Genomic DNA, 26,693 nt, shown 5'->3' on the forward strand with positions numbered 1-26,693 from the left:
GCAAGAATTAAAAAGAACGGTGACATCTATGTGCTGCTGAGGTTATAGAGAAATAGACCCTTTTATATCTGCCTTGCTGTTGGGGACGTGAATTGCTGCAACCAACCTCTTTGGAAAGGAACGTGGCAGTATTAATCATAATTTGAAATGTGGACCCTATCCTTCAACAGTTCTGCCTGTGTGAATATATCTTTCCAGAGGTAAAGTAACAGCATGTAAAAGCTTGTGTATAAGGATATTTATTGCAGCATTGTTTTTTGGTGCCAAAAACTGGAAGTCTCTCAGCAGAGGGATAGTTATATAAATTGCAGTAGAGTTTATTATGGAATATAATCACAGTTAAAATAATTAATTAGATTTAATTATATTGAATTTCTTGATCTTTATTCAGTAGGAAAAAAGCCATGGAGTTTTGTAGATAATTCCCTTTGTTTTTTAAGTGAGAGAAGGGGAGAAAACCCCTGTGTGTGTGTGTGTGTGTGTGTGTATGTTTTAAGCATAGAGAAAATTTTGCTGAGATACGCTCCAGATTATTAACTTTGCTTATTTCAAGGAGGTGAGATTGGGGAAGGGGAAAGGCAATAATTTTTATCTTTATACACCTCTGGATAGTGTATGAATTATTTTTGTAATTTAAAAAACAAATGGAATTAAATTTTTTAAAGTGTGATTAGTGCTACAAAGTATGTAGAAGATAGGATAAAAGAATTTATCACTTCCTCCTCTGTGCCAGCTCTGTAATTTATGACACATATTACCTGGCTTTATTATTGCAGTTGTAACTCATTGTATTTTATATGCCTGGCACATGGCCAATGCTAAATGTTTTTTGAAGGAAGGAAAAAGACGTGTTCTGGGCGAATTCATTAAATGCAATGAGCATTTTGCTCAGCACTAACTATGTGCCAGGCCCAATGCTGGGAACTGGGTATATACAGCAACAAATTAGGTAAAGCTGGGAACTTGGGCATTGCAAGAGGCCAAGGAGAGAGTGAATGACAAGCTTGCCTGGAAGGGTACACTTCTCTTTGACCTTGATAGAGGCAGGCTAAAGCCTGGAGTGGTGATGGAGCTTGGCGGACTGGGGAACTTTGGCTAGGTTGTATGGCCATATCCAAGCTATCCTCCCAAAGATTGTTCTAAGCTAATGAAGATAAAGTGATGAACACAAGTTGCTCTGGACTCTTGGCACAGAAGATAACTTGCATAAAGACACTGAAAAGGAAGCTAGGCTCCCCGGAAGGAGAGGTGGGAAGCTAAGGAGGTGAGACTCACTGTGGAGTGAGGGATGATACCTTACAGTTCATGAATACTCACCACAGGCCAGACCCTGGAGGAGGCATGTTATAGGCTTTTCTCATCCAGTTCATGTAATAGCCCCATCAAGTGTGTGTTATGCAGTTAAGAAAGTGGGAGTCAGAGATGACACATAAATTGCCCTAGATCCACAGCTGGTAACTGGAAGACCTGGGATTTGATCCACAGTTGTCTTATGTATCCGGGAACCCTCCCCAAAATACCATGATATTTAGATTACATCTAAATGTTCATTAACATCATGACTTCAGCCTTCAGCCTCAGGATGACCGAAGTAATAAAAGTAAAGATATTTTTAGAGGCTTGCCATGTACTTTATAGATACTATCTGTCACATATGAAATTGAGACCTGGAAAAGTTAACTGACTTTTCCAAGGTCATACATGGCTGGTCAGGACCAGAGTGGGATTCAAACCCAGGTCTGTGCACCACTCAGGCCTGTATCCCTCCACTAAATGATGCCTCAGTGAGCACTGGGTTGTGCTTGGTCAAGGTCGAAGATGCTCTTGAGGATGGATTTATTTTGAGTGCTTTCAAGGGCTTATACTCAAATAGAAATAGTCCTTTGTGACGTTATGGGGTTCTCTGTTGTTGCTGCTGCTGCTGCTGTTTTCCCCAAAGAGCTTTCACATTAATTCTGGCATCTTCACCTCCTAGCCGTCAACTTCCAGAAGTAGGCTGGGTAGGTATTATTAGACCTGTTTTATAGATGAAATTAAGGCCCCTGAGAATCTTAGTCACCTGACCGAGATCACATGGTAGAGGCTGGAGCTAAGACCTAGATTTTCAGGTTCCTCAATCACTGACATCTGTCTCAAATTAGGAAACTTCTAGGGGTTCCAACACTTAACCAGGCATATTGGGTAAGAGCACAGGCTCGCCTGTCATCACCACTTATTAGCTGTGTGACCTTGGGCAACTTGTTTAACCTCTCTAAACTTGTGTCTGCATCTATGAAAAGGAGATAATAATAGCATGTTCTTTTGAGGCTTGAATGAGATAATGCAGGAAAAATACTTAGCATAGTTCTTGGCATATTAAGTAATCAAAAACTTTAACTGCAATTAATTATTAACAATTATTATAATTATAATTGTTATAATTACTTTTTATTGAGGTAACATTGGTTTATGACATTATATATTGTTATAATTGTTATGTCATTGTCGTTATTATGAGGCAGGAGGTCTTACTCCTCTTTTTTTCTCAGTGGTTATCGTTAAGCCTTTCATATAGTAGATTCTAAATAGATATTTGTTGCACACATCCTGGTATCCATGACAGTGTTTGCTGAGTCTGTCAGTGGACAAGGTTGGGGTTTAGAATCAGATGAAGCTGGGATCCAGTCTGGATTCACCATTGAGTTTCACTCTTCTTATCTGTAAAACAACTGCCTTGAAGGAGTTTTAGTATTCACTGTGCTGAATCCCACGACACAGTCAACGTGTAATAAAGGGCAGCCATGGTTACAGTGACAGAGAATCCCAGGTTGGATTGACAGGCCACTTGGGAGGTTTTGTCACTTTCCCAGTTGGTAAGGTCTAACACAGGGTGGGAACTAGGCAAATGTCCCTTGGAGAAACACCTGTTTGGTAATTGCTGTAGTTCTGAAAATTCTCAGAAGGGCCTCATTGGAGGAATATACAAAGTATTGTAGAATATTGAATTTTAATGTAGTCCGAAGACACTTGTTTTGGCCAGCCCTTGGGAATGTGGACTCTGAGTGCTGCCATTGACTTCAGAGTATTGTTGGAAGCCCCTGCCACCTGGCAAGAGGCCAAAAGCCTGACTTCACTGCAGTGGCCCAGGAAAGGCAGCCTGGTGTTGTCGTCATTGTTATTGCCCTTGTCATCATAAATATTTATTGAGCTTATTGTGTACTGCTTAGCATGCAGTATCTTAATCTCCCCAGTACTTCTAGGAGGTCAGTACCATTATTATCTCCATGTTACTGCAGGGAAAGATGAGGCTTAGCAAGGTGAGGTTACCTGACCAAAGCACTACACAGGGTAGGTGATAGAATTTGAACATAGGTCTGTCGCATTTGAGGATATGGGGCAAAGTTCCCAGCTGTGAGATCAAAAAGACCTCAGTTTAAATTCCCTTATTTAAGAGCTGTGTGACCTTGGCACCTTTTTGTATGTACACAATGAGGATGATAATGGTACGTATCTCATAGACTTGTAGTAAGAGTGAATTAATTGATGTACGTAAAGTGCCAAGTGCAGTGACTGGCATACACCGAATGCTCACCAAACACTGTTATTAGTGGAATAGTATGTCACTACCTAGGAATTGCTATGGGATTAAATGTTGGAATGTCTGTAAAGGCCTTTTCAGGCTGCGTGCGACATAGTAGGTGATTCCTATATGTTAATCATCTCCCCAAAGAAATGCTGGCAGTTGAAATCCTGACTAAGTGGCCCTTTCTAGTTCAGTTAGTAAAAATATATTGTTTTGTTCTTTTTTCAGAGCCGAAAGGAGTCACCTAGCTCTTAGAATTATCTTACATTCTGCAACAACCCCATAAATGCGAGACATCCCTACAAATATTTGAAAAGCATGGATCTCCATAATGGATGGATCCAGTTTCTCTCCCTATTTTCTTTTATCCAATCTCTCTCCTCACCTAGTTCCCCAAGTCCCCACTTTACCAACCTCCCAAAAGTCTTCTAGCACTTGGATATAGTAAAGATCTTAAAACAGCTTTATCCTGCCCTCTAAAATGTCCTAAACTGATCAGGCCATTTTCTGCCTCCTCTGTCCCTCTCATTCAGTCTCACTCAGGCCTGTGAGTGCTCCCCCCACTGAAGCCCTTTATTCCCCTCTTCTTCCCTCAACCCTTGAATTTACATTCCGTCCAGATTGCTTATTGTACTCTGTAATCTGTCCCTCCTTCTGCCTGTGCGCTCGTCTTTCCTCTGCTAGAATCATGTCTCCTTGCCCTCTCTTCTCTGTGCCTGTTGAAAACCTGCTTGGGAAACCCTTAATTTTGTACAAAAGGATGTGTGTGTTTATATAATCTTTCTAGTGAGTTGTCAATGTTAGATTTATAATGCAGTATGTAAAAAAATACTTAAAACATGTAAGACATAGGTTCCTATGCTGTTTGATATTAAATGCATCCCTCTATATTATAACTAATCGAAGGTAATAATGGCTGATTTTCTGGGGGCACATGCTGCATGCCAGGCACTATTTTAAGCACCTTATGTTTAATTCCCATCATTGCTACCCTCACGAGGATTAGTAGTAGTATTCCAAGATATTTCTTACTAAATTAGCTGATATAGTTAAGAATGCATGTCTACACTAGCAAATTTCACATACATATATATACATATGTGATATATATACACACATTCTTATGCACATAGATATATATATTGACTGTGTGGTTATTCAGTTGTGGAATTAGCAAAACATACAGGACCCAGGATCTAGCCTACACTTAGTTATCCAATCTCACTTTCTTCCTCTCTCAGGTCACATTTTATGTGTCATCTGCCAGATAAGCATAATTCTTCCCTTGCAGAGTTCTGGTGAGGGTTAAATATGATATTGTGAAAAGCAGTTGGGTCAGAGAAGGTCCTCAACAAATGCCAGTGCTCCCTTCTGTGGCGTGTCTCTGCCTTAGCCAAGTCCATCTTATTTTTTTGATGAGTCTATCATCCATGATAGACTGAGAGCTTCTCATAATTCTTTCTAACCCCTGCATCAAAATCCAAATTCAGGGTAATGGCTCTGTCTAGGAAGGGAGGGAAGAGATTGGGATTGGGTTGAGGGGCAAGGGAGCATGGAGAGGAAGCATTCGGTGATATTGTATTTGTTAACTGGTCGGTGGGTACATGGGTATCCTGTTAATCTAAACATTTTGATGTCTATCATTTGAAATAATTTATCATTTCAAGTAAACAAAACAAAAAGCCTAATACTTAGGTTTTACTGCTGAAACACTTCCCCTGAGAGCAGTTGAAATGAACAGGCAGCTGCATTCTTTGTTTGCTGGCCTCCAAAAGCAGAAAAGAAGGTCTGGTGGATTGGGATTCTCAGTGGTGAGGTGAGGCTCTTTGGCCTCAAACAGAAGGTATCAGGGTACCTCCCGCTTGTAAGGGAGATCAAATATGTGCATCTTGTCTGTCTAGCTGATGAGGCCTTTCTTTTGTGCTTTTCTGAGCCACTTCTCTGAGTGAACCTGGGCAGTAACCAGAGCTGCATTTTATCTTTTTTAATATCTCAGCCTGAAATGCTGACATCCACTGTAGGCATCATGAATTTTTAATGTGGTGATGATCAGAAGGCTGCTCGGGCCTCATTTCACTTCGCTGAACTGCTGTGACACTTGTTTCCTTCATTGTGTTTAGATTTCTTTCCTCCCCGTCTGGGACATTCCCCAGTCCAGACTCAAAAACTGTTTCATGAGTTCCTGTTGCTCCCATGCTGTTATTGAGGGTGTGTTTGAAAGTAAAATATTTTAAAGTTTCATCTCAATTATTGAACAATCTAGGAGATTGAAAGAGGGAATGCTTCTTACATTCCTAAAAAGAAAATGAACAACTCCAAGTCAACAAATACTTACTGAGCCCTAGCTTGATAAGCCTAGCTAACGGAAAAGATGCAGTGGTGTTTGCTGGGTGAGGATGCAGAGGTGAGCCAGAGGCAGTCCCTCCTTCTCGTGGTCTAGTGGCAGGGAAATATTTGTACTTACACAAATATGAAAGAATGTACTGGAGAATATTGCAGTAGAGTTACAGAGAATTGTGGGCAAGGAAGGATCATTGCCGACTAAGGTAAGGCTTTATAAAGAAAGAGTTGATGTTTGAATTAAGCCTTTAAAGATATGATTTTGTTGAATACTTATTTGTTAATTTATTCATTCAATAAATATTATACATCTACTGTGGGCCTCCATACAAATTTGTGCTTCCCTCTAGCCATGTCAGAAGAAGAGAGAGGTGGAGAGTTGAGTAGAGGCATCTGAAACGTTTCCATGTACAAGTGGTACCCATCACCTCCACTCAACATTTCCTTGGTCAGTGCAAGTCACATTCCATGGCTTGTTACTCCAAGAGTGTGGGGCTGTGGAATACTTCTTTCCATAAGCGTGCAACGGTTGGGAACCTGGATATCTGTTACCCATATCCATAATGTCTGCCATAAGAGTCACAAGATCTGATGCCTATTTAACAGGATCACACTGGGTGCTGTGTTGATAATAGACTGTAGAGGAGCAAGAGCTGCAACACATAGACTCTTGCAGGAGGCTTTTGCAGTGAACGAGGCAAGAGATAGTGTTGGATGAGGTTGATAGCCAGGGGGATGGTAAGAAGTTGTCAGATTTTGAATGTGCTTTAAAGGGAGAGGCAACAGGATTTGCCAGTAGATTACATCTGGGATGTAAGAAACAGTAAAATCAAGCAAGACTTGATGAGTTTCAGCCTGAACAACTACAAGAATGTATTTGCCATTGACTGACTGAGATGGGAAACTGCAGAAAAAAGAGGGTTGGGGCAGAACATCAAGGGTTTGTTTTAAGCATAAGGTTGAACATAGTTATTGGGCATCCAAGTGGAGATATTGAGTAGGCAGTTGATAGATAAGTCTCTATTTCAGGGGTGGGATCTGGGCTTGGAATATTAGTTTAGGAGTTGTTAGTTCTAAAACTAGAAGTTTTTTAAAGCCATAAGACTAGGTGCAATCCCAGGAGAGTGAGCATAGATAGAGGAGAATAAAGGCCCAGAGACTGAGCCCCAGGGCTCTCCAACATGATGAGGTCAGGGAGATGAAGAACCAGCAAAGACAATAGAGAGGAGCAGCCCTGAGAAAGGAGGACAGTCAAGAGAGTATGATGTCCTGGAGGCCAAGTAAAGAAAGTGTTTCAGGCACGTGGGAGTGATTATTAAGTATGGAACATTCACTCTCCAGAAGCACTTTTGTATACTTTATATCAACTCATCAGCACCACAATCTTGTAAGGTAAATATTAGTCTCATTTTACAGATCAGAAAATCAAAGCTCAGAGGGAGGAAATTTATTCGCAACTGTTTTATTAATACGTCTGATATGGCAGCTGGGATAGTAGCCACGGAAGCTAAAAAACGGATAAAGTAGCAAGCTCATAGGTGGTAAAACTAACTTCCCAACTTAAATCCATTTGATCCATGCCTGCCCGCTTTGCACCAAGAGATGGTATGTGAAAAAGCGCCCTAAAAATGCTATTCTTCAGGGGCCAGCCCCCATGGCGTAGTGGTTAAGTTCAGTGCACTCTGCTCCAGCAGCCCAGGTTCATGGGTTCGGATCCCAGGCGCAGACCCACACCACTTGTCAGCCATGCTGTAGCAACAACCCACATATAAAATAGAGGAAAATTGGCACAGATGTTAGCTCAGGGCTAATCTTCCACAGCAAAAGAAGAAAAAAAAAGCTATTCTTCAGACCTGGGGCTTAGACAAAATTAGAGGAAATTAAGATTAGTTGCAGGGAAAGACAGAACCTATGGGTTTTTCTTTTGCATTCCAAGATTGATTTTCTAAGGAGAATTTTCTCCTTGTTCCCTGATAATCATTGTTTCTTAATTGCTTGAAAATGTCATGATGATTTGACCCCTGAACCTATGGGGAGTCTGTGGATTAATGGGCTATAAGTGAGCTAAACACTGTGGAGGACAAAGGGGAGACCTCCTTTAATAGAGTGAGAACATTCTGCGCACAGCTAACCGCCTCCTGGACATGTTCAGTGAATAATTGATGCAGTTTCTCTTTGCTTTCCTTTTGAGAGTTTCTCATGATCAATCAGTGTTCACAGTAACTTGTCATTGTTGCAAATAATAGCTCAGACTCCTCTTTCTTCTTCTTTTTTAGATCACGTACAAAATGAAGAAAACTATGCACAAGTTCTTGATAAGTTTGGGAGTAATTTTTTAAGTCGAGACAACCCAGATCTTGGCACCGCTTTTGTCAAGTTTTCTACACTTACAAAGGAACTGTCCACACTGCTGAAAAATCTGGTAAGCCGTTTCATAAGTGATTTTTAAAAATTACAGCCCGACCAAAGTGTAATAAGATCGTAAAGAGAACAACTTAATAATCCTCTCCTCACCCCTCTGTCCTGGAGGTATAAAAAACAAAAAGCTTTTCAGGCCCAGGGATGGAATCACATTTAAAGAAAATACCGTTGTGAAATTCCGAGAATTTGTACCCTGAAAGCAGGGCAGATGTATTGAATCTGAGAGCAACTGGTTAACCTGAATTCTCTTCCACATTCTACCACTGTTTTGTTTTTGTTTTTGTTTTAGATAAGTTTGAGCAACATTTGCTTTTTAATTAGTTGAAAGAGTGTGATGATTTCTGTGTCAGACGTACATTGGAAATACACATTGCAAGTGTTACACCTCACGAGACCTCACACCTCACTAGTAAAGATGATCGTGCCGTGCATTTTGGTCCCTGATGTACAAATGATTAACCTCCCTCAATTCCCCACATCCTTTTAACCCCCTGCCAAGAAAAGATTTTGAGATTTGAGGAATCTCTGGTTTCAGAAGTAGATGGCAAGAAGAATCCCTAAAAATCTGAGACCCTAGAGGTGCTGAGCCTAGGAAGCAGACACAGAGTTGGGATAGGGGCACCCGTATGCCACGCAGTGTTGTCTGGGCATCACCAGTCTGCCCACCACCCTTTTGGTGCTTTATGCCACTGAATTAGTCTTACACAATGATTACTAATTTAAAGAAAATGTAGGTTGAAAATAGAAATATGTATTTTCAAAAACTTGAGAAAGGATCATTTTAAACTTAGGATGTACATGTTCCTACCCTTTGGGGTTTATTTGACAAGTCCGTGATATTTCTGTAAATTTTAGATGATTTAAATCTCTTATTTAGAAGGGGCCCTGCATTTCTCCTTCCTCTGGGTATGGCCTGCCCTTTTGCTGGTGGGGTTGCTCGAAGGGTGGTGTGGTGGGAAGAAAGGAAGTGAAACAAGCCTCTGATAATTCACTTTGGTAATAAGTGGTACAAGACTCACTCGGGGAGGAAGTTCTGTTTTCCCTGAGATAGGCACTTTAGCAGGAATGTCTTGCTAACCTTTAGTTTCCGGGAGACCAAGTGTATTTGGCTTAGGTCAAGGGTCATCACTTTGCTACACTGTGGGTTCCTTCCCACTGTGTGGATTTATGCCATCCACACAAGTTAGTGGCCATGGGAGCATCATTCCTTGTCTCTGTTTGATTGTCGAATACATTTGCCTATCTCCACACAAAAATGCTGATATTACCCAAATGCTTTAATGAACCTGGCGTTGTGCTTTATGTGGATTATCTCATTTAACAACTTAGAACAATCCTACCGTTATTATACCTTTAATCCAGATGAGGAAACTGGGGCACATTGAGATTATGTGACTTGTTCAGGCACACTGTTAGTAAGTAGACGTGGACCCAAATGTTCTATCTCTGCGTCAGTCGTCTTCACCACCCTACTCTGTGCTGCCTCTGGCACCTTGTGCTCGGGCGGTTGTACTTCCCTAGTGAGAAGACATGCTGGTCTGGCGGTTCCCCTAAACACACCCCATGCTGCAGGCCTCCTTCCTCCATAGCTAGTCTCCTTTAAGGAGTAGAAGTCTAAGAAAGATCTGAAGGAAATTGCTGGAAGATCCAATTCAATTAATTAAAAAAAATAAATAAAACCTTTTCCCTTTGAGGATGGTGAGGGCATTCCTGACGAGGGGGCAGATAGAAGAATCTGTTCCTACTGTGGTTGGTTCCTCAGGGAGCGCTCTTCTGACTGCATATCCGTCAGTCCCAGGAGGTGACACAGCCAAACAACGGTCAGCAGCTTGCAGCTTCCCTTTTTATGTTTTGCCAGGAAAGGGAAGAGCGAACCAGGCAGATTTGGGGGCCACGCCTTGGAGAGAGGGCTCAGGGGAAGCCAACCCCCCCAGGGAGGGAGGGCTTGCAGCACCTACGGTGCCTGGATGAGGAGTTTGAGGGAGCACCCCCCGGGAACCAGTATTTTTCAGGAGATTCCTGAAAATTCTATTCTCTAAGGCTAGTGAAGCCTGGAAATATTAAGCAATAATGAACACAGTTGAAATTTAGAGAGTAAGATAAAAGACGGTACTTTGATATTTTGTAGACTTTCTAAATTGTATCCCCAGTTCAACCAGCACATACCAAATGTCTATTGTATTCTGGGGTCTGTGGTAAATACCGAAGAATGTCATTTTCCAATTAAGATACCACTTAGAAACAGGTATTTTAAGTCTATATTGAAACATTACTTATTTTCATGGAGGAAAAAAGAAAGGATAGATTTGGGGGTCAGGTCTAGCTTTCCGCTTTTTTTGTTTCCCTCACTTTTTTTTTTTTAAATTTGCCCTGAGCTAACATGTGTTGCCAATCGTTTTTATTTTTCTTCTTTTTTTTCTTCTTCTTCTTCTTCTCCCCAAAGCCCTCCAGTGCATAGTTGTGTATTGTAGTTGTAGGTCCTTCTGGTTGTGCCATGTGGGACACCGCCTCAGCATGGCCTGATGAGTGGTGCTAGGTCCCCACCCAGGATCTGAGCGGGCAAAACCCTGGGCCGCTGAAGCAGAGTGCGTGAACTTTACCACTCGACCACGGGGCTGGCCCTGAGCTTTCTGCTGTTGGCTAACTCTAGATGGAGAAGAACTTTCATTATCTGTGTGACTTGGAAGCAGGAGGTTTTGCAAGTGTATTGTGTTGAGGGGCTTCTGAAGGTTGGTCCTGAGAAATACCGACCCAGTAAGTGATGATAATGACCTCAGTCACCAGGTAGACGTTCCTTTTTCTTTTTGTGAACTTGCAGTGATGGTGGAGTATGATGAGTTATGCGAAAACTCCCAAGAGCTGCACAGATGTTGGTGTTTACATCAGATAGCGCCGAGGAAGGGTCTCGTTAACCGGCTTCTGACTTCTAACTGGCAGGCCTCTGAGGACTGTGAAGAGGACTGCAGTTGTAGCCATTACTCTCTGAGCACGTTCCTGAGCTGAGGCACCAAGTCAGGGCTAATTTGCTTTCTTACTGCCCCTGCCTTCCACATACTAGAAAACAGTCTTTGTAAAAAGTTGTTTTACATCGTAATATAGGATGAGAGAGGCTGTGAGGTGTAGGTAGGAGGAATATGGGTTCTGGTCTCCCTCAGACCTGGAATTCCAGCTCCCAGCTTGCTTACAAGCCTTATAGCCTTAGGCAAATCACGTAGCTTCTCTAAGGCTAGATTTTCTTATCTGTAAAAAAGAAATAATAGTATCTATTTCTTGGTAATGGTGGGACTTCATTGAGATCATGGAAGTAAATTACGAAGCACAGTACCTGCTTAATATTTACAAGCTTTTATTAGTTATTTATATCTTCTCTTTTGATCTTTTTGGCAACTCCCAGTGTAAGGGCAGGTATAGGTAGTCAGATCTCACCTTACTGAGAAGTGCACCACATCTCCAAAAAGAGTGGAATTCGGGCTTGTGCTCAGCTTCCCTGACTGCAGATCAGACGCTGTTTCAGCGGTGCTGCCCCACGGATTACGGAGTCAGGATGTCGCCTTTGCAGACTGGGTGGACGCTGATGGCCCACCTGACATGGCAACTGGAACCTGTGCCAGTAGTCATCAGATTCCTGTGCACGTTTAGCTTGCATAGTACTTTCTTGTCTACGCTTTCCCTTTCATTTCTTTCGTCAGTGAATTACAGTGTATTGGAAAGAGCGAGAGTGTTAGCCAGTAGTCCTCAACCTTTTGGTCTGAGCACTCCAATCTTAAAAACGATTGAGGACCACCAGAGTTTCTGTTTATGTGGACTGTTTCTATCTATATTTACTATCTTAGAATTTAAAACTGAGAAATTTTAAAATCTTTGAATTCATTTTGTTGCAATAAGTTGTTTTGGTTGCAGTAGACAAAAAATACAGCCTGACACAGGTCCATATATCAGGAATAGAGAGGAGGACTTGAAGAGCCTTTTCTGGGAATTTTCAATATTCCTCTTTGATACTCCGTCTAAACTTAACAAGTGGTTGTTTCTTAAAAGTTAGTAGCAGTGTGAATCTGAAACTATGTAAATGTTCTTTAAGGATTTGGAAGCTGTCAAACTCATGGTGACAGAAGTTTTCCAAAATTTTAACTTTTCTCCAAAAGCTCCCATTTTATCATAAGCAACAATTACTGTCACTTGTTTACCTCATAGTGACGGGCTCACCTTATTCATTTTTGAGAAAATGTTTACCATAAACCAAATTTCAATATCACAGTTTGTCAGTCATTCTTTTAAGGGAAAAAAATGGTGTTCCACTAAAAATCTAACAAAACCAGCTAGTTTAGCTTGCAACTCAAAAAATTGCCTAAGTGCCTTTTCTCAAGATAACTGTCATGTTTTGGTACACCTTGGAAGTGCTTTATGCATACTTCCTATTTCAGCAAACAGAGTATAAAAAAGACTCAAGAGTTGATGTGTAATAAAATCAGTAATTTTTACTATTTTGTCATTGGCATTTTTTAAAGTGTGCTTTTTTTGGAGTGGGGGGGAGGTGAGGAAGATTGGTCCTGAGGTAACATCTGTTGCCAGTCTTCCTCTTTGTTTTTTTTCTTTTCTTTTCTCCCCAAAGCCCCAGTACATAGCTGTATATCCTAGTTGTAGGTCATTCTAGTTCTTCTATGTGGGATGCCGCCACAGCATGGCCTGATGAGCAGTGCGTAGGTCCATGCCCAGGATCTAAACCAGCAAACCCCAGGCCACCAAAGTGGAGCGCATGAACTTAACCACTCAGCCACAGGGCCAGTCCCCCGTCATGGGCATTCTTGAATGAAGATAACCTTTTCTTTTTTTACTGCAAGAGCACGACCATGAAGAATACAGTGACTGCAGTTTGTGGCGATGCCTTGATTCTCACTAAGGCACCAGCAGTTTCACCTCCGTTACTTTTGCACTGTCACTGCAAATGTCGAAAAAGTCAGATAAAACCTCCTAGCATTATTGTGAAAATACTTTTGACCTCAGGCCCTCTGTGGGGTCCGTGATCCACACCTGGAGAACCACTGGTATCAGAAATGAAAGGCTCTGTTAAGAGTCCAGCCCTGCCACTGAGTGGGTAACATTGCCCAGCTTAGAGCATGAATTTCCCCCCTGGGAGAATGAGGAAACCTTCCCCACCTACCCTCTTGCTGTGCGAAGATCAAGTCCTATCACCCACGTGAGAAGCTTTGTAAACTGCAAAGTCCCTGAGTCACACACAGAGGATTGTTGCCTATTAATAGACTACATTAATGTAAATACTACTGTGGCATTAATAGTCACTGCAGGGTACTTTTTGTATTTATTTTTTTCTTATAAAAAGAACACATGCCTAGTGGGAAAAATTTAGAATACAGAGAAAGTTGTAGTTTCTCTTCTATATTCCCCCTACCCAGAGATAACCGTCATTGATATTTGGGATTTATCTTTCTAGTTCTCTTTTCTGCACCTTTTCTCCCCCCAAATAGATGAACTCATATGTTCTAAGAAACTTTTTGTTTCACTAGATTTCACTTAGTGTTGGCATTAGAGCGTCACACACTTTCCCTAGTTGGGACAAGTTAGACTCAGAAGCACAACAGAATGTGACTCCCCGAGGAGCCCCTGTGTGGATTCCCCATCCTCGGCAATTCAGCCCTCATCCCCGTTGCAGTCTTGTCCTCTCCCTGCTGTGAGAGCCAGTGCTGGGACATCTGCTTGGTGGGAACCCAGGTCCTGGGCAGGAATAGGAGAGAGGACTTGCCTATCCAGTGGAACTATACAAGAAGACCTTTTGTCTTTGAGTTTCATGTTCTTTCTACCACTGTGGGCTTTTGACACCTTAAAGTGTCAACAAGAAGTTCCATAGAAGAGTGACTTTAAACAAGTGAACCTTGCCATTTGTGTCTTTTTCTGATTAAAGTCTAAGTCATCCGGAATTATAGAGATGCAGAACATATCAGTGGTTACCAGGGGCTGGAGAAGTGGGCCAAGGATGTGACTATGAAGGGAGTTTCTTTGTGTTGATGGAGCAGTTCTCCATGTTCATCCTGATGCTGGCTGTCCTGATCTATAAATGTCATAGAGCTATACACAAAGACATGCAAAAAAAAAATAAGTGTGTGCAAAAACTGGTGAAATTGAAGTGAGGTCTGTAGCCTAATTGATCGTCTTGTGCAATGTTGATTTCTGGGTTTTGGTAATGTACTGTATAGCGCATGTAAGATGTTACTGTTGGGAGAAGCTGGTGGATGGGTATAAGGGACCTCTCTGTGCTACTTTTGCAAATTTTTTAGTGAGTCTATTATTTTTTTTTCCTTTTTCTTTTCTTTTTTTTCTTTTCTGAGGAAGATTAGCTCTGAGCTGTCATCTGTGCCAATCTTCCTCCACTTTATATGTGAGTTGCTGCCACAGCATGGCTGATGAGTGGTGTAGGTCCACTCCAGGGATCCAGACACACAGACCCAGGCTGCCGAAGTGGAGTGCACCAAACTTAACCACTACACCACAGGGCTGGCCCCTATAATTCTTTCAAAATAAGAAGGTTAAATAAAAGTGTAAATCATCCAATTGCAGTCAGGGAGACAAAGTAGGGAAAAGTCTTTAATAATATAGCTATTGTTATATAAAAATTTCAGTGTAAAACAAACATACAGACCAAAAATAAAACTCTCACTTTTCTGTTGTTCCTTTAGACCACTGATCTGTAATTCCACTGCCTTTCACTTCTACAGGTGTTCTAAACTGGTCTTTCTCGTCTTTTGAATTTCTCCCTCTAGAGTGCTTTAGTGGTAACTGTTCCCCAGAGGTAAAGTGAAGAGCTGTTTCCTCCAGAAGTGAATCATGTCTGAGTATGTCTAGGGAATGCTGCCTCTTAGTGGTGAGAAGCCAGAGAAATGTCGACGTGATCTGTGTTGTTGCTGTTGTGTTTAGTATGTTTGTGGCGAGGTTTTAAGTGCGTGTACTTTTATGTGAAGTGCCTATCATAGGTTTGGTTCATAGCATATGCTTACTAGATAGAATTTTTTTTAATTATAAGAAAGATTTCTTTAGCTGACTTACCAGTCTCTTGGCAAAGGGGTTACAGAGTCAACAGTGAATTGCATCCATTGAATTACCAAACCACTAAATGGGACCGGAAAGAAGTAACTGGTGGATTGAAATAGATTCTCATTGTGTGGAGGAAAACCATGTAAACCATCCCTGAAGAGTCCCCCGTAGCAGTAGTTTTAGAAAATATATTTAAAACCTCTCTTAAAATAGGAGGAGGATTCTTGTCCAGCCAGGACTCTTCGTGCCTCTGGTTCCTTCTCTTCCCTGAGCCTCTGGACAGTTCTACACTTGCCCTAAGAGCCTGAGTCTCCTTTAGCCGTTGGAGGGCAGTTATTGCTTCAGAGCTCTTGAAGCAAAGCAAAGGTTTCTCCAGCTGCATAGCATTTCCTGTTTGCAGTCTCTGACTGCCCAGCATTGTGGTTGGGTTAAGGATTTTTTTATTTTTCATTTTTCTTCTCTTCCCCCTCAAATGAGAATAGCTGGAAATGTGCAGACTGGATCTAGATTTATAGCAAACAGACTATTTCTCAAGTTTCTTCTTTGAAATAATGAAAAATGTAGAGAGCGTTGGTAGCCTCTGGGTACCCTGAATTATATAATACATTTAAAAAGCCTTATCTTCTTAGAAAATGGTAATCCATACTTGGAAGTTTTCAGCATTTGATTCGGCAGAGCTCATGTCCTGACATGCTTCATTGCCAATTAATATTGTGGGACATTCCATGAAGTAAGATCTATCCATGTGGGTGGGAGGGTGGGTAAGAGGGAGGTTTTCTTTTTCCCTTCTATTATAAAAATCATACATTTTTACTAAAAAATTTCAGAGATATAGAAGAATTTAAGAAAATAAAGATCATTATATAATTCCAACTTCTAACTTAATATTATAGTATGTCTTTAAATAATTTCATAGATTTATACATAGAGATGCTGATAATTTACACAACACAAAATGTGTGTATATATATAATCCAAGTCCACAGTCTCTTATCTAAAAACCCTTGGGGTTTGATGTGTTTCAAAATTCAGAATTTTACAGATTTCAGAAGGGTAACAGGGTGCTTATGCCATATATTATGTAATACCCCCCAGTGACTTCTCAGACAGGTCCTCATAATTAAACAGTTTTATGTCTGCAGTGAAACATGTGAATATTTACATGAAATGGAATAAATAAAGACCCTGAAGAGTCCCACCTCACTTCAAGTCAGAGCTTACCACCAAATGAATTTATCTCAGCTCAGGTTTTGCTGCCAAATGAGGTTTTTTTAATACAACCTTGTATTATACATATGTTTCTCAACTTTTTTTTAAAACTTGCTAGCTCTCCATGACCATACAAATAAAATTGCAAAGTCACTTTAACAGGCTACAGAGTATTTCATTGTGTAACTAAACCATCACTGATTTCCTATATAGGCTTTGAATTTTAGATTCATCAATACAGGTGTATCTTGTCTTAAATACATCCACTATACAGAAGTCCTGGTACCCACAGGCCAAATTTTGAAATGGTTTGTTTTTCTTTTGTTTTTTTAATTTGAGAATTTACATTAAAAGTGTTTTAAATAGGAAGTTCAAATAATACATTTTAAATAGGACTGAATTTTCATCTTGTGAATTTTGCATGTAGTAAATAACGCTTTTAATTTGAAATTTGTGTGTTTGTATTTGTCATTGTTGTTCCACCAGGAACAGACTCAAAAAACAGCATTTTGACGCCGGAAGAGACTTAGTGATGCATGAGAGAGGAGGGAAGAAAAAGGAGGAAAGGAAGGGGAGGGAGAAAGAAAGTGGTTGCTTGTTGGAGGAGAGAGTTTCTTCAGCCATAGGAATGATCTGAATGTGGAGGAGAAAGTCTCAGATTGGTGCTGGAATGCATCAGGATGTCCCTAACATTTGCGTGTCAATATTTCTTTTTTTTTTTTATTAAGATTTTTTTTATCTTTTCCTTTTTCTCCCCAAAGCCCCCCGGTACATAGTTGTATATTCTTCGTTGTGGGTCCTTCTAGTTGTGGCATGTGGGATGCTGCCTCAGCATGGCTTGATGAGCAGTGCCATGTCCGTGCCCAGGATTCGAACCAACGAAACACTGGGCCGCTTGCAGCGGAGCATGCGAACTTAACCACTCGGCCACAGGGCCAGCCCCTCAATATCTCTTTTAAACAAAGATAGAGCTAGTCTCACCCTCAGAGTCTTGAGGCAGGTAAAATTTTTGTTATTTTTATGGCTAACTTTTGTTCATACAAATAATAATGTTAACAATCACGTATGTTTATAGTGTGCCTCTTATATGCCGGGCTCTGTTTCAAGCACTTCACATGTTGCATTAGCTAGGATAGGCGAGGATATGCTGCAGTAATACATTGACCCCCAGATCTCCATGGCTTAGCATAGGAAAGGTTTATTTCCTCCTCTTGCCCCACGTCTTCTCAGGAGTCTGCTCCGCACAGTAACTGTAACTCGCAGACCTGGGCCGGTGGAGGCTTCTCCTTCTCCGCAGGGCTTGCCATGGCAGAGGTGGCGAGAAAGTGGAGAATCGGGAAGGCCTGTCACAGCTCTCCTGGATCTGTTAGTTCGTTGGTATAAACTGTGTTCTTGGTCCCACGTGCAGGGGACAGGAAGTAGAAGGGAGCAAATGGAATATTTGGTGGGCATTACTGTTTCTGCCTCATCTGTATATAGCCTCATTTACTCCTCACATCAGCCCTACCAGGTAGTAGCCGTAGTTAGCCTTCTCTAACAGCTGAGAAGGCTGAGTCACAGAGCGCTGAGTAGCTGTCCGAGCCAGCATTCAGACACAGGTGGTCTGCTCCAGAGTCTGTGCTTCTAAGCCGTTCCCTGGACTGCCTCTCCAAAGATAGGGATGTCTTTTTATGGACATGAAGTTTACTTTTAACTTAAGTAAAAGTCTTGATTTAAAGAACAAGTAAAACAATGGCCCAGGTGTTGCAGGAGTAAGGCAAACACTGTTTTCGAGATCATTAACAGCCGTCTCTTGGCTTGATCTTGGTCCCAGAAGGCTCCAGAGCTCCTTCTTCAGGCCCAAATCTGGAGGCACATTGTGCGAAGCAAATGCACCTATTTTCCTTGGCTCAGGGCATTCTGCCAGACTCAGCCTCACCCTCACTCCTTTGAGCCCTTCCACTCTTCCTGCATCTCCTGTTTCCCATCCCAGGCGTCTTACCTGGATTCTGCCATTCCACATACCTGCTTCAGATGAAGTGTTCTGTCTTGAATTGATTTGGGGTTCCTCGCAGAGTCTCTCCTCACCTCCACTTACTGTAGCCCTCAGACAAGGCCACCTCCTCCAGATGCAGACTCTTGGGCAGGTACTACAGCTCGGCCAGGGTGCCTTCTTCTGGGCTGCTGTCAGCCAGCACCAGGGAACAGGGATTAGTGAGGTGAGCGTGGCTGGATTTCAGGCTCCTCTTGTACAAGCTAGGTGGATGCTTTGAGCTGTGTACATCCTACGAAACTGCACAGCAGCCATGCTGAGCCCCGTGCGTCTGGCTCTCTCTTGCTTGGGAACAGGAGTATCAGAGTGTGAGATGCCTTCCTCTAGGAGTTTTCCTTGAAACACGAATCCCGTGCCTTGTTCTTCGACAAGAATTCTGGGTTGAGAAGCACCTCTTGTTACCCTTGGAGACTTCCAGTGCACATTTTATAGTAAAGGCTCAGAGACATCCTACGATGAAGGAAAGCTGTCCAGTTCACTGCTTTCCTAACTTGTCTGACCACAGACCTTCTTGCTGTGTAAGAAGCAGTAACTTCCCATGTACCAGTTAGAAATGCTGATTGAGATTTTGCCAGGTCAGGTGGTCCATTTCATTTGTTGTGTGTTTTTTAATTTTATTCCATTTCACATCTCTTCTAGAATTTATTATTTACATTTCAAGATGTAATGTCTGATTTTTTAAGCTGGTTGCTTCTTTACACTTTGCCTCTTTATTTTAAATTATACCCTTTGGTGCCTTTGGTACTTTTAGATTTAAACCTGAAGAAACGGCCTACGATTCAGTCTTAAAGTAGTGGCTGACTACATCTTCCACTAAAAACGAGTGGGCCCTTTTATTGACTTATCGCCTGGCCATGTTAAGCCATTGAAAATTCAGAGAGCTGGTAGAAGTAGCATGACTTTGAAGTCAGATAAAACTGAGTTCAAATCTCTGCTCCACCAGTTTCTCAGCTAGGTCACCAGAGGCCGGTGCATTTATCACTCACTCATCCAGAAGGCAAGGATATCAGGAAGAGATCCTTGAGCTGAGCCGTAAATATGAATAGATGTTTGTGAAACTATTCTCTTAGGCTTGCAGAGGCTCTTTCCCTTAAATAGAAACATGAAACAGCGTAAAGCTTTGGTTGATAGACTTGATATTTAGAGTAAGGTGCACGTCTTTACTTTATACATCAGTATTTACAGAAAAGAAGAAAACACTTTACTGATTGTGTTTACTAACTGTCCACTCTGTTACTCTCACTTTCTCTGTGAGGTTATTTATATAGAATGTTTTAATAATTTACTTAATTTTATGGTGAAAGATGGACATGGGTATAGGACCAGATTTTTAAAACTTCCTGCTTTTTGTTACCCACAAGTAGAGAAAACTTACTTGATTTCCTGGCAGCAGCTGGCAGCACAGACATGAGATCTAAGAAGACTCCTTTTCTGCCAGGGTGGCCTTGAACGTATCAACTGGTGGTGAATGTCACAGCCACCATTTAGATAAATTCTTTGAATTCTAAAATTTTCAATGAGGATCAAGTGAAGCAAGTCTTAAAGCATGAAGCTATGGACCCAGCAGACAGAGTCGGGCAGCACAGGCAAAGGGAGCAGCAGGTGCCTCTGTCTTGTTGTCAGTTAAGTGAAGATGGGCATGTCTACTGTGAGGTGTTACCATGTCCTCCTGGTAGTGGTAAGCCCTTTGTGCTCATTCATGCTTATTATTTTAGATTTTTTTTTTTTTATTTTTTAGATTTTTTTATTTTTTTCCTTTTTCTCCCCAAAGCCCCCCAGTACATAGTTGTATATTCTTTGTTGTGGGTGCTTCTAGTTGTGGCATGTGGGACGCTGCCCCAGCGCGGCTCGATGAGCAGCGCCATGTCCGCGTGCAGGACACGAACCAACGAAACACTGGACCGCCTGCAGCGGAGCGTGCAAACTTAACCACTCGGCCACGGGGCCAGCCCCATTTTAGATTTTTTAATTGTGTTAAGAAGGTGCTTCCTAAGTAACAGTTTGTTATTGTAAAACATATAATGTGTGATAAAGATGTTCCATGAAGGCGAGGAAAATGTGATTTGATACCACTTACACTGTGGTTTTGTTCTAGTTTAAACATGGCAAATTATAGATGACATGCTTGGAAATGAAATTAAAGGTCTCCAAGTTGATCATGAACTGACTGATTAATCATTTCGATCACAATAAAGAAATTGTTAGGGTCGGGATGACTTTTTTAAACCAAAGACTGGCTATCTAGGCCTTATTTCCTTTTGCTTTCTCATTTATCTTGGTCTTATAAATCTTAGCTACTCCCCTTTTCTTGTCATTATCCTCAGATGGAATCAGATGCTGCACATAATGCAAAGGGAAATGAGGCTTTCCTTTTCACTCTTGATGTAGGAGATGATGTTACAGCTAACCCATCATTTACTTAAATTGAATTAGACAAAATATAATTGCATTATTTTACACTAAGGAATTCTCATATTCCCCGGTACTCCTACACCACCCAATTTTCTCGGTAAGACTGTACGTTCCACTTAAATTCCATCTTGTCAGTTCCTAATGCCATTAGCATCAAGCTGTGATTTGGTTCCCACTTTTCCTGAGGTCTTTCCCAGATCTCCCAGAGCATTCACCCACCTCATAGTAATTATGCCTTAGACCTTAGGCAGGTGATTTCCACTCTCTGACTGTAGGTCTCCCTTCTCTAAAGAAATTTTGGGTTTTCTTCTACTCTGGATGCCCTTAGTCTAAGGCAGTGATACCCCAACTTGAGCTTGCATCCATCTCACCTGGAGAGTATAAATATAGGTTGTTGGCCCCATCCTCGGAGGGTCTGGTTAATTTAAGGGTTTGAGTTTTCATTTCTAACAGGTTTCCAAGTGAGGCTGACACTATTGGTCTGAGGACCACACTTTGAGGACCACTAGTAAGGATTGTCATTCTGGGCAGAGATCCAGAGTTTCCTACTCTTAGAGAGAAGCTACAACTTTTTTCCTCCAAATTCACTACCTGATTATTCGTACTTTTATACATGCCATCTGGTTTGTATCTCATATTAGTAAATCAAGTAAGTTGAATGAGAAGTGGGCTGTTGGTTGATTATATCGCCCTCTTGTGTTTCCGTTCATATATCTTTTTAATAACGTGAATACAAAATTAATACCAGTTCACTGTGAAAAACTTAGAAAATACAGGAAAAAGAGACTAAAATAAAAATCATCAACAACCTTATTTTCCACTGTTAAGGAATTGAGATATATCTGTATCTATAAAATCTTCTAACATTTTTTGTTTGTACATGCTTTTTTTCTTATGTGTAATTTTTGTCATATAATTTTTTTAACAACATTGAGTCCATACTGTGGTGCTATTTTGTAATCTATTTTTCACATATTTATGTATTTTTGAAATGTTTTCCTGCCTTGTAAAATATTGTGGCCTGAGACCCTTTGCTTAATTGAAAGCCTGCAGCCTCTCCCTCCGGAGCACTGTCTGCAGAACCCAGAGGCACTATCCAGGACATCGTTTCCTACAGCTGTATAGCATGCCCATCATTTGCACCAAAATTTATGTACCCAATCTTCTCTTTTGAACATTTCCACTTTTTTATTGTTCAGGCTAACAGTAGAGAGCATCTTTGAAATCTCTGCACATGCTGTGATTAGCATGAATTCAGTTTGTAATATTTTCATTCTCCTTCCTTCACTATTATTTGAGTCGGTCGGGAAATGAGGAGAAACTGCTTGTAGCCCAAGGCTCTGGTAGGCGTATCAGTCCTTGCTCTGGTCAAAGAAAGAAGCTCAGGGGCTGGCCCCATGGCCAAGTGGTTAAGTTTGTGCACTCTGCCTCGGCGGTCCAGGGTTTTGCCAGTTCTGATCCTGGGCACGGACATGGCACCACTCATCAGGCCACGTTGAGGCGGCGTTCCACATACCACAACTAGGACCTACAACTAGAACATACAACTGTGTGCTGGGGGACTTGGGGGAGAAGAAGAAGAAAATAAAAGATTGGCAACAGATGTTAGGTCAGATGCCAATCCTTAAAAAAAAGTAAGAAGCTCATTTTCTTGAGATATTTCAGACGTTTTCAAAAGGTTGTATTTATAGTGCACCAGAAGTTTTATCGTGGACATTGTGGACTATAAAATTTAGGGCTTTGACAGGAGTTATGAATTGAGCCCTCTCACTCTTCGGCATTAGTACGGAACTGTTTAGTTGTTTTTTTGTTACTTTGGTTGGGGAGAGGACCAGGGCCGCTCTTCTGCTCGTGCAGCAGTGGAGTGTCTCCCTGTAGCTCTTTCACCCAATTGGTCTGGGTTTTTTCCTACTGTTCAACTGTGTCTCAGTAGCTCATTTTAAGCTGTAAGAGTATTACAACTAGAAGGTTCTTTAGAGACCTTATAGACCTCTCATTTTGTCAGTGGCAAGAATGAGAAGTGAGTGGCCTGAACTTTCACAGCCAAGTGGAGACAGGTTCAAGTCTGGAGCATCCTTTCTTCTCCAGTTGTCAGGCAAGGCCTGACAGCTACTGGATGGAGGGTATCCTTGGTCTGTCGCCCCTAACCATATCCCGGAAGCAGTTCTAACCTTCCAGGCCCTCTCCTAAATCCGCCCCCCACCTTCCGTTCTGATGCCAAGCGCTCCAGGAAGACCAAAACTGGTTCAGGTTGTGTAACACTTCTGAGTCTCAGAAGAGCTTTCCTAGTTTGGCGAGGAATTCATTTGTTCATCCATTTACTCCATCAATAAGTATTTTATTCAGTATATATAGCATGTCTGCTGTGCTGGGGGTTTAATGTAACACGGTGGTGGACGCAACAGTCATAGCCCCTGCCTTCAGGAGGCCTTGCTCTAGGCAATAAAGAAACAAGCGATTGTGAAATGTAGTCCTCTCTGAACTGAGCCTGTCCTGCCTGGTGAGGCTACTAGGAGATTAGGGAGGAGAGACCTATTCAGAATGGTTGACCTCACTCAGGAAGTGAGATGGAGACTAGGAGACTCTGCCAATAGCCAAAGGAAGATTGGTCCAGATAGATGGTAAAGCGTGTGCAAAGGAGGGGTGAACTTGATGGGTCAAGAAGCTGAAAAAGGGCTGGCGTGGTTGAAGGGTAATAGGAATGAGTAGAGGAGCTTAAGACAGGTTGTCAAGGCCAGACCTAAACTGGGAGGTTGGATCCAAATCCAGTTCAATGAGAAGCCATTGATGGGTTTTAAGCAAGAAAGTGATATGAGCTGATAATCAGTTTAAAAGATCAGTCTAACAGCATGACACAGGAAGTGAGAATGGCCTTTGGGAGTCAGTAAAAACCTTAATTAATAACCTGACCACCTGCTTTACTGTTTGATCCTGGGCAAGTTACTTAACCTCTCTGAGCCTGTTTCCTCTTTAATTAAGACAGAGACCCATCTTGCAGTGTTGTTCTGAGCCATAGCTTTAGATAACATATGTTAACACAGTACCATCTGTCATTTTAATAAATCTAATTCAGGACACTCTGCTTAGATTAGCACATGGTGTAATGGAATGCATTATCTTACAGTTTATGGAGACTGCCTTGCAGAATGAGGCAGGGAGACAAGAACTAGGAAGCTTACCAGTGGAGAGAATGGGGTACAATATGAAGGACATTTGGGAGTCCCCACCACCAACCCAGCCTCAAAAGATCTATTTCAGTATCTATTTTCAATATTTCTACCACTACTGCTGGGCTTTTCAAGTGTAAAGAATTCTAAGAAAAAACCCAGTTCCATTTTTTAAGGGTCTGTATTGTGCCAGGCATTTTGCACGCATTGGGGCCAGTATCTGCATCTCACACAGTCCCCTTGGCAGCATGTGGAGGGGCCCTATCAGCCACTTTATGGGTGAGGAGACAGGTCTCTAAAAGCCTGAATGACTTGCTCAAGCACACACCCTGCTAAGTATATGTCACCCACTTGACCCTGTGAGCACTGGGCGCTCTGGCTCCTGGGAGGGTGAACTTACAGACCCCTGGGCAGTGGTGAGGTGGTGTCATTACCTCTCGTCTGTGCTGGGTTTGTAAGTTCCCTCAACCTGAGAGCAGTAGACTTTGTTTTCCTTAATGCATATGCAACCAAATAAAACTTAGTTTAATAGGTCACTCATAACTGATAATAATTGTTCATGCATATTTATAGTATGTTATAGTTTTTAAAACTTAAAAAGATTTTATGCTTAAAAAGATGGTCCCGTAAACAGTTCATTGACTTTAGAGGTAGACCTGGTTTGTGGTTTGACCCCGCCACTTAACCCGTTGAGTGTGTTTGAACTTGTCACTTAATAATACCGTGTAGGTTCTTAGGAGCAGCAGATGAAGCAGCGCATGTAAAAGCAGGCAGCCCCGTGGCCTGCTGCAAACCGGGAGCTTCCCTGATGTCAGGCTCTCATCCTCTCACACCAGCGTGGGCAGTACTTGAGGAAGGTGCCAGGGCACCCATTTTAAAGGCAGGAAACCAAGTCAGCAAGGTCCAGCAGTTGGCTCAGAGTCACCTAGGCCAGGAATGATGAGTGGCCACATGCCTCTGGGCGTCTTAGCTCCTGCAGAGAACTCATTCCTCTGCATCATAACCCCAGGGAAAGGGCCTGATGAGAAGGCACCAGTTTTAAATAGCTTCTAGGTAGTAAATAACTCTCTAGGGCATGAGGGAGTTAACTCACTGGACAGGATACCTAATTCATACCAGGGAATCGTCAACTTAACTGCTGGGGGCTGGCTCATTATTTTAATTGGATTTTCTGATGTGTTGAGCAAGTCAGCAGATTTGCATTATCCTTACTTTCAGCAAAACTGTTTCTGTCTGTAGAAGGTAAGGAGAGGGAGAGAAGCAGCGGGCAGTGGAGAGAGAATGTCAGAATTAATGCAGGATGACAGAGCAAGCAAATTATGACCTAGTTAATTGATACAGTTTTGCATGTGCATGTAGGGGTCGTGGGGGTACCATTTGTAGAGCTGTGCTGCTCTCTGCTGCTCTCACAGAGGGAAGAAAACGAGGCACTGCTGAGTCACTGCCCCTCCACTGTGCTCTAGAGAGCCCCACCAGGCACTCACCCTCCTGGCGAGCCAGAAGTTACAGCACTGTGATGACCGACAGCTGCCTCTGGGCTCCTATTTGGGGATCTGGCCAGTTAGTGAACAAAGCAGATGAGATGCCTCTGCTTAAGCATACCTTTTAGAGAGGGAAGACAGGTGATAAATGAGTAAACAAGTAACAAGATCATTTCTGTGGTAGTAAAGGTATACGGGGGTAAAAAGAGTCAGTGCAGAAGACGTGTGTGTGTGTGTGTGTGTGTGTATGCACAGAGGAGAACTGTTCATCAAGTCATCGCCAACGGCTGGGGTTACAGGACTGTTTGTATAATGTCTGGTAGTGTTTAAGCAATTGTAAGGAATAAACGGTTAGTTTTATCAAAACCAATATTAATTACGGCTTATTTGCTTAAACAAGTCATTTTTGCATCATTATGCAAAATGATAGACTTCAGCCATCTCCTTTTCTGATTTATTACAAATTTCTGGTTGGGTTGGATGTGTGTGTGTGTGTGTGTGTATTTATATATATTGTGGGTTAGGCATGGGGTTATTTATACTGTATATTTATATATATAAATTCATGTTTATACACACACACACACACACATAATACTCCCAGGGGAAATTCCCTTTTGTCAGGAAGGAAGTAAACAGCAGTTTGTTTAGAAAGCAAATATGTGTACCACACGCAAACATCATTCCTAAAAAGATTTTTAATGTGTTATTTACTTAATAAAATTTGGAAGGTACTCTTTTTAAAACATACTCTTCAACAATCTCTTATAATCTTGAATCATGTAAAGAATTTAGGTTAATTCAACTTTGTCATTAAAGGAGAGGAAATGGATTGGAAGTTGAGTAAGTGGGAATGGAATAATCAATAGAATCTTACTAAAATAAATGGAAAATAATCACATCATAAATTTGAAAGGCTTTTTTAAAGATCCATTGAAGATAACGAAGGCAATCCAGAAGCCTGTCCACCCATATTATTGCTGTATCATGTTGGCCACAGTGCCATTGTCATGGAGAAGCTCGTC

General features: G+C 41.7%; 1 protein-coding gene across 1 annotated transcript in view; it reads left to right on the plus strand.

Annotated features, from left to right (window-relative positions):
• ASAP1 (ArfGAP with SH3 domain, ankyrin repeat and PH domain 1) overlaps window positions 1-26,693 on the plus strand; it is a 307,119-nt gene that overhangs the window by 171,921 nt on the left and 108,505 nt on the right. The window contains exon 4 of the mRNA XM_046641983.1: window positions 8,179-8,324. Within this exon, the coding sequence (XP_046497939.1) occupies window positions 8,179-8,324 (146 nt within the window). The remainder of the gene's footprint in view (window positions 1-8,178; window positions 8,325-26,693) is intronic.

Source organism: Equus quagga, chromosome 16 (genome assembly GCF_021613505.1).
Source record: "Equus quagga isolate Etosha38 chromosome 16, UCLA_HA_Equagga_1.0, whole genome shotgun sequence".
In the NCBI taxonomy this organism is placed as follows: Eukaryota; Metazoa; Chordata; class Mammalia; order Perissodactyla; family Equidae; genus Equus; species Equus quagga.